The 8,808-nt window shown below is 35.9% G+C and overlaps 1 protein-coding gene across 1 annotated transcript in view; it reads left to right on the top strand.

The window, feature by feature from the left end:
* ACTR10 (actin-related protein 10 homolog (S. cerevisiae)) overlaps positions 1 to 8,808 on the top strand; it is a 29,664-nt gene that overhangs the window by 2,552 nt on the left and 18,304 nt on the right. Inside the window, exons 3-7 of the mRNA XM_015566522.1 lie at positions 1,257 to 1,339; positions 2,193 to 2,301; positions 5,022 to 5,129; positions 7,500 to 7,567; positions 8,230 to 8,309. Coding sequence (XP_015422008.1) covers positions 1,257 to 1,339; positions 2,193 to 2,301; positions 5,022 to 5,129; positions 7,500 to 7,567; positions 8,230 to 8,309 — 448 coding nt within the window. The remainder of the gene's footprint in view (positions 1 to 1,256; positions 1,340 to 2,192; positions 2,302 to 5,021; positions 5,130 to 7,499; positions 7,568 to 8,229; positions 8,310 to 8,808) is intronic.

Here is an 8,808-nt window from a genome sequence, read left to right as displayed (position 1 = left end):
CTCATGCATGTCTCTAAAGGTCAGGAAATATAAACCTGATGTAAAATCTCTGTCATCAGTGATGCATCAGCAAAAGTCCCACTGATAATATCAAACGGAGTCATAAAGTTTTCTGTCAGACTATCAGTGTACATGTATACATTAAAAAATAAATGTTTTTTTCATCATCATGTACTGTGTTTTTGTCGCGCGAATGAATTTTTTTATTTCTTCAAGGTTCTTCACATATGTACACCTTAAGAGATATCATGTAGGCGTAACATGTTCTCAAAAAATTAGGGTTGGCACGTAGAAGAATTTTGAGTCAGAGATTTTTCTGGTTTTGGCACGCACTCACAAAAAGGTTGCCCACCCCTGACAGACTCATATAAAACTTTTAAAACGTAGATCTGAAAGAGTACCTACCTGTGTGGCCACTTGGCTAATGACTTGCTTTTTCTTTCTTTCTTTCTTTCTTTTCCTTATTGACTAAGGTATTACATATGTGTCCTTATCACCTCATTGCCCACCCCCACCCCTGCTCATGCCCTCACCCACCCTGGTGTCTGTGTCCATTGGTTAGGCTTACATGCATGCATACAAGTTCTTTGGTTGATCTCTCCCCCTTATCCCCACCCTCCCCTGCCTATCCTCTGAGGATTGATGGTCTAATCAATGCTTTTCTATCTCTGGATCTGTTTTTGTTCATCAGTTTATGTTGTTCATTATATTCCACAAATGAGTGAGATCATGTGATATTTATCTTTCTCTGACTGACTTATTTTGCTTAGCATAATGCTCTCCAGGTTCATCCATGCTATTGCAAATGGTAGGAGTTCCTTGTTACACCAGCATAGTATTCCATTGTGTAGATGTACCACAGTTTTTTAATCCACTCATCTGCTAATGGGCACTTAGGCCGTTTCCAAATTTTAGCTATTGTAAATTGTGCTATGACTTGCTTTTTCTTGATGAAGGTAATAACTCTGTTATCATATATTCAGTTCCCCTTGCCTAATAGGAACTCATACAAATTTCACATTAATACAGACAGTATTCCCTTATTTAACAATCAACTATGAGCATGTTTGCTTTTATAAAAGCACTTGTAGCAGAAGAGACTAACACATCAGTTTGTATTTGGTATTGGGATGCATCATTAAGATCAACAACATATGAAATGTATGGATTCAGAAAATACATTGGTAAGATGAATGAGCATGTTTTAATTTGAAAATATTTATTATAAATTAACAAGTTATTTTAATTTTTTATAGCCTATCAAAGTTGTTCAGTATAATATCAATACAGAAGAATTATATTCCTACCTAAAGGAATTTATCCACATACTGTATTTCAGGTAGGATGCAATGCTATTTGTTTTTTCCCCCAGCTTTTGTTATTAGATTTTCCTAATGCCAGTCATAGTGATATTTAGTTGTATTATATCTGAAGAAGAAAAAAGTTTACTCCATTGCCATTTTTACTTGCTTATTTTCAACCTTTTCCAAATATATTTGAAACTAGAAAACAGTTAAGCATAAGGAAATGTTGAAAATAAATAAAATGTCCATTAATAAAAGGGGTTGGGAACTTAAATTATTGTATACCCTTATAATGAAACAAACTTCAGAAAAGAGTTCTGTGTCTGTCTGTACTGATACAAAAAGGTGTCTTAGAAATATTGGTAATTGAAAACAGCATGTTGCAGAACAACTATGGGATGAATATTTCTGTTAAAATATATGCATGCAATATATTATATTACATATTAAGGAAAATATACAAAAATGGTAAAAACAGTGTACAAAATGGGTAATAGAAGTGTTAGGGTATTTATATTTTTCAAGTAATAAACACATCCTATTTGGAGGTTTGTGAGCATATATTTTTTCTTAATTTTGTAACCTAAAGAAAGAAAATGGCTTTTTAATGGCCCAAGTTATTCAAAGTAGGTTGTTATTTTTGTCTTTTGAGATAAGTTAATAGATGTGAAGTTTCTGATACAGTGCATGAATTGTAGCAAGAGGTCAGTAATGTTACCTTTCCTGGGTAATAAAATGAAGATGTCTTTTTGTTATAAAGCATTTTAAACGAATGTAGTATAGTTTCTCTATTCTTAACAAATTGCATTATGTACCAAAATCAATACAAACTTTTATTTACTTTAAAAAAAATTTTTTAAGTAAAAACCCAAAACTATTACTTTTCAGACATCTGTTGGTGAATCCCAGAGATCGCCGAGTCGTGGTTATTGAATCAGTACTATGTCCTTCCCACTTCAGAGAGACACTCACTCGCGTTCTCTTCAAGTATTTTGAGGTACCTGTTTTATATGTTGTTTTTGGTAGGCAGTTAAAGCTTAAACTAAAGGTCCTCATTTATTTCCTTCATTGTATATACTACCCATTGCATTTGTGGAACCAGTATAAAGCAAAGCCTCCTGAAATTTCTTTCTTTGTATAGTTATTTCATGCATAGTTAGCATTTCATCCACTAATTAGATAAATGAAGATTTCTTCTTATTGATGTTTCTGTTATTTATTTATTTATTTTATTGTTAATCCTCATCTGATATTTTTTCCATTGGTTTTTAGAGAGTTTGTGGGGGGCGGTGAGGCGAAAAAAACATCTGTGTGAGAGAGACACATCAGTCGTTTGCCTCTGCACTCACCCTGCTTGAGCTGAGTTCGAACCTGCAACCCAGATATGTATCTTTGACGGGAATTGAACCCCAGACCCTTTGGTGCACGGGCTGAAGCTCTAACCATTGAGCAATTTTGGTCAGGGCTATTTATTTATTTATTTTAATATAGCTTTTTCTGTTTGGGAACTTTCTAATTTTTTCCCCAGAATTGAAAGGTATATTGTTTACTGTGGAGTTTATTATATGTTTCTTCCAGGTCTTTCTCCTTTCTATTGTTCAGTTATGCTGAGTACTCTGAAGTCCAGTTCTTTTATTTTAGGCTTTTAATTCCTATTAAATGGAATACTCAAGTAATGTTTCCCTTAAACTAGGTAGGCAGTGCCAGGAATGACTCCTATGTGTTGATATTAGTGATATTTCTTATAACTTTCATTTCATAGGAGTTAGGATTATTTTAAAGACCAAATTATGATTTCACATTATTAAGTTTCATATTCTAAGAAAAGATCATACAGATAATCTTTATTAATAAAATTTTTTAAAATCTCTACCCTAGGAATTTAGGATTTTTCAGCAAGGGAAACTAGAAGATTGTATAGAATGTGTTCAGCATAGAAATTCTGTGCATAGTCTTGTGCACTGAAAGGTCACTGATTCAATTGCTGGTCAGGGCACGTACTCAGGATGTAGGTTCCAATCTTGCTCGGGCTCCGTGTTAGTTGGGAGACAACCAACCGATGTTTTTCTCTCTCTCCCTCTCCCTTCTCTCCTCTCTCTCAAAAATAAATAAAATAAAAAAGAAAGGAAGAAAGCCTGGCGTGTGTGGCTCAGTTGGTTGGGTGTCATCCCAGGCACTGTGAGGTCACTGGTTTAATCCCCATCAGGGCACATGACTGGGTTTCAGGCTCCATCCTCAGTGGGAGGTGTGCAGGAAGCAGCCAATCAATGTTTCTCTCTCATCAATGTTTCTATCTCTCTTTTCCTCTCTCTGAAATCAATAAAATCATTTTATTAAAAAGAAATTAATCATATATATGTATTTTTTCATACATTCTACTGAGCTCAAAATATATAAAAAATCATAGTGTCTTTATGAGATAGGGCAATTAATATTTCTAAGTTATTTATGTATTAAGACAGAGAAACAGGTTACATTCTTCTTATCCTTAGATTTAGGAGTTTGATTTTCAGTAGAGAGAACACAGACAAAAACAAGAAATCATGGCAGCTTTTATCTGAATATAATAAATGATTCTCTGTGTTTATACTTAGAGTTTTAGTTGTGTTTGTGTATCCTTATATCATATATAACTAGAATACCTGCTATTGCAATGTAAATAAGGGGAATATAGCCATTGTTTTATTTGTCACTTGGTTATGATGGACTTTCATGTTTGATTGAATATTTAATATTTGGAGTGCCACCAGAACTGGCAAATTTTCACTGAAAAATGTTACACAGAACTAAGGATTTTTATAGTTCTTCCATTTAATTTTAACTGCTATGTTATAGTGTTTTTAAAATATAGTTCATATTACAAACTTTGTGGATTGTGGATTGTTTTTGTGGATAAAGACAATTCTTTTTCTGTATTTTCGTTTTTATGGTAAAAACATCTTTTTATTTTTAAATTTAGCATTTTCCCCTGAATTTATGTTTCTAGATCTCTTCTTTTATCTCTCAGTTTTCCCTCTAATAGAGAGAAAAAGAATTTAAAGAATTTCTTTTTCATATATTTTTATTGATTTCAGAGAGGAAAAGAGAGGGAGAGAGAGATAGAAACATCAGTGATGAGAGAGAATCATTGATCTGCTGCCTCCTGCACGCCCCCTACTGTGGATCAAGCCCGCAACCCAGGCATGTGCCCTTGACTGGAATCAAATCTGGGACCCTTCAGTCCGCAGGCCATCACTCTATCCACTGAGCCAAATGGGCTAGGGCTTAAAGACTGTTTTTGGTTTTTTTAAAAATATATTTTATTGATTTTTTACAGAGAGGAAGGAAGAGAGATAGAGAGTTAGAAACATCGATGAGAGAGAAACATCGATCAGCTGCCTCTTGCACACTCCCTACTGGGGATATGCCTGCAACCAAGGTACATGCCCTTGACCGGAATCGAACCTGGGACCCTTCAGTCCGCAGGCCGATGCTCTATCCACTGAGCCAAACCGGTTTCAGCTTAAAGAATGTTTTTATTTATTACACTGTATTTTGATTATGTGTAAATTCAAATAAATCACCAAAGTAGTTCTTAATTTAGTACCATAAAATTGTTGACTGGATATCATAATATAAATAAATATAACGTTCCCTTGAGTTTTTTTTTAATATATTTGAAATGTAAAGCAAACACTTTCAACTACTGACACTCATTCTGCTTTTGTTGTTTTCTAGGTTCCGTCTGTCTTGCTTGCTCCAAGCCATCTAATGGCTCTTCTGACACTTGGGATAAACTCTGCTATGGTCCTGGATTGTGGATATAGAGAAAGCCTGGTGTTACCTGTATCTTTTTTTGTCAACAAGCTAATTTTGCAAATTTTTACTCTACTTTAAAATAATTGGGCTAATTAAAAATGGTTTTTATTACGTCAAACTATTTTTGGGTTACCATGTACAGATATAAATTATCATGTGGAAAAAATTCACAAGATTGTGAGGCCTAAATTTACTTTTTGTAGAAATTATTATTATGATTTGGTCCCAGTATATACTCCAGGGATTAGACCTCATAAATATTATGTTCAGTTCTTAGGACATCAGCTAATTGGACATATTAGAGAAGTTAACTAGGATAGTCAAGTGTTAAGAAAAGATCATACAGAGAGTAATTGGAGAAACTTGAAATGTGAAAGTTAAATCAAGAAAAATGAAAACTTAATGGTGATATGAAATCTGTCCTCAAATAGCTGTAGGGCTCACTGTGGATATTGAATACATTTTTCTCTCTTATCTCCAGAGACTCTCATGGCAGCCGTATAGCACAGGGTTTATGGGTTTGGGTTTTGGAATCAAATATGTGTAAATCTCAGCTATGCTTCTTACTAGTTGTATGATACTGCTCAAGTAGCTTAATCTCTTTGGGCCTCAGTTTCCTTTTCCATAAAATGGGAATTATAATAATTCCAGCTGATAGAGGCATTGTGTGACTTGAGGTAGGTAATGTATGTAAAGTATTTTGCAAAGGACCTGGCACATAGTAACTTGCTCAGTAAGTGCCATAGTTTTTTGTGTTTTTTTTTTAAATATGTTTTATTGATTTTTTTTACAGAGAGAAAGGGAGAGGGACAGAGAGTCAGAAACATAGATGAGAGAGAAACATCAATCAGCTGCCTCCTGCACACTCCCCACTGGGGATGTGCCCGCAACCAAGGCACGTGCCCCCAACCGGAATTGAACCTGGCACCCCCCCAGTCCGCAGGCTGACGTTCTATCCACTGAGCCAAACCGGTCAGGGCAGTGCCATAGTTTTATGTCATTCACAACATCAGGAAACACTCTCTAGTAATTCAAACTGTCCCAGAATGGAACTCCTGACTATAATTTGTAAATTCCTTTTCATTAGAAGCATTTAAGCAGAGTATATGTATCAAAGAAAAATTTCAATGGATATTGTTACATTGAAAAGGAGGTTGAAATACATTTATTTATTAGGAGAAATACTTAGGGAAAAGGAATCAAGAATCATTGACTTCTAAGGAACTAAATTAGGCAATAGCTTTTTAAATATAAAGCGTTTTATGTGTTAAGTCTCATAACAGCCCTGTAACTTAAATATTATTCTCATTATGCAAATGAGAAGATTAGAAGTTTGGATAGGTTGTTAACTCAGAGTCATACAAGCATATAGTCAAAATATATACCCATGTTTGTTGCCAAAGCCAATGCTTTTACCAATATACTTTTTTCCTTTTTATAAATAGTATACTGACAGAACATCAGCAAAAACAATATATAAAATAAGGTAGCAAACCCACAGTACAATATTCTGCACTATTCTCTCAGTACTGTTTAATAGAAATACAATGTGAGACATAATATAATTTAAAATTTTTCTAAGCTGCATTTATAAAGTACAAATGAAAGAGACTAATCAATATAAAAATAGCCATAACCGGTTTGGCTCAGTGGATAGAGCGTCGGTCTGCGGACTGAAGGGTCCCAGGTTCGATTCTGGTCAAGGGCATGTACCTTGGTTGTGGGCACATCCCCAGTAGGAGGTGTGAAGGAGGCAGCTAATAGATTCTCATCGATGTTTCTAACTCTCTATCCCTCTCCCTTCCTCTCTGTAAAAAATCAATCAAATATATTTAAAAAATAAAATAAAAATAATGAGATATTGTACTAGGGGCTTTTTTGTATTAAATCTAAATTTGGAAGTTTGGTGTGGAGTTTAGTCTTACTTTTCATCTGAATTTAGACTAGCCACATTTCAAGTGCTGAATTAGCTAAATGTGGCCAGTGTCTACTTTATAAGACACCCCAGCATTAACTAATGAATTCTGTATGTGTGTGTTTAACCTTTTTCTTTGGGGAAGAATATGAAAAAAGACTATGATTTTTCTGTAACTTTAGAAAATAAGAAATAAGCTGCCTGCGTGGCCCAGTGGTTGAGCGTTGATTCCTGGTCAGGGCACATGCCCAAGTTATGAGCTCGATCCCCAGTGTGGGGCATGCAGGAGGCAGTCTATCAGTGATTCTTTCTCATCGATGTTTCTCTCTCTCCCTCTCCCTTCCTCTCTGAAATCAATAAAAATTAAAAATTTAAATAAGTAAGAATTTGCTGATTTCAAACAATACTGCAGAAGGTGAGGAAAATATCAAGGAAACCACATTTTATCTCCTAAAATAGTAATGTCCTTGACTACCCTATAGATATATGAAGGAATCCCAGTACTAAATTGCTGGGGAGCACTCCCCCTAGGAGGAAAAGCTCTGCACAGGTAAGTGTCTTGGAATCTAGCACATTTTCTTTACCTGTGTCACAAAAACATGCTAATTTTCTGACAGTGTTTAGTAGAGGACTTATAATATGGACATTTAATGTTACTCATTTCATTCTCTGTTAGTCTTTAGTATATTTATCTTTTAAAAATAAAACCGCTTTTCTTAAAGCATCATAATACATTATATAGTAAACATCCATTATAATAAAGGCCTAATATGCTAAGTGTTGTGTTGTCCAGTTGGCCATTCAACCAATCAAAGGGTAGTATGCTAATGATATGCTAAAGCTGCTTAACCGCTCACTATGATGTGCACTGACCACCAGGGGGCAGACACTCCGACTGGTAGGTTAGCTTGCTGCTGGGGTCCGGCTGATCAAGACTGAGCTAGATACGCCGGTCATGCCCAGGAGCCGTCCCATAGTCCCTCCCCAGCTAGCTAACCTCCCGTGTCCCTCCCAGGCCCTGATTGTGCACCAGTGGGGTCCCGCAGCCTGGCCTGAGCCCTCTCGCAGCCCAGTGCCCCTCAGGGGATGTTGGAGAGCCGGGTTTGGCCTGATCCCACAGGCCGGACCGAGGGACCCCACTGGTGCAGTATTAAATAAGAAAAGGATATCAGTTGCAGTATTTTAGTTCCAGTAACCTTTTTTTACTTTCAGGGAGTTGGAAACTCAACTATTGGAGCAATGTACTGTTGACACAGGTGCTGCTAAAGAACAGAGCCTTCCCTCTGTGATGGGTAAAGTCATTTTAAACTATTTAAGTGTGGTTTACATTATTTGCTTTTCATTTTTCAATTCATGGGTTTTGTTTGTTTTTACTAATTTCAGAGAGAAAAGAAGAGTCAAATCTTTTTTTAAAAAAATATTTTTATTGATTTCAAAGAGGAAGGGAGAGGGAGAGAGAGATAGAAACATCAATGAATGATGAGAATCATTGATCGGATGCTTCCTGCACCTCCCCTCCTCCCGCACCCCCCCCCACCACCACCAAGGCCGGACCGAGGGACCCCACTGGTGCAGTATTAAATAAGAAAAGGATATCAGTTGCAGTATTTTAGTTCCAGTAACCTTTTTTTACTTTCAGGGAGTTGGAAACTCAACTATTGGAGCAATGTACTGTTGACACAGGTGCTGCTAAAGAACAGAGCCTTCCCTCTGTGATGGGTAAAGTCATTTTAAACTATTTAAGTGTGGTTTACATTATTTGCTTTTCATTTTTCAATTCATGGGTTTTGT

This window comes from Myotis davidii, unplaced genomic scaffold (assembly GCF_000327345.1).
Source record: "Myotis davidii unplaced genomic scaffold, ASM32734v1 scaffold281, whole genome shotgun sequence".
In the NCBI taxonomy this organism is placed as follows: Eukaryota; Metazoa; Chordata; class Mammalia; order Chiroptera; family Vespertilionidae; genus Myotis; species Myotis davidii.
Note: the sequence above shows the minus strand (reverse complement) of the source record. Positions and strands in the feature narration are given on the sequence as shown.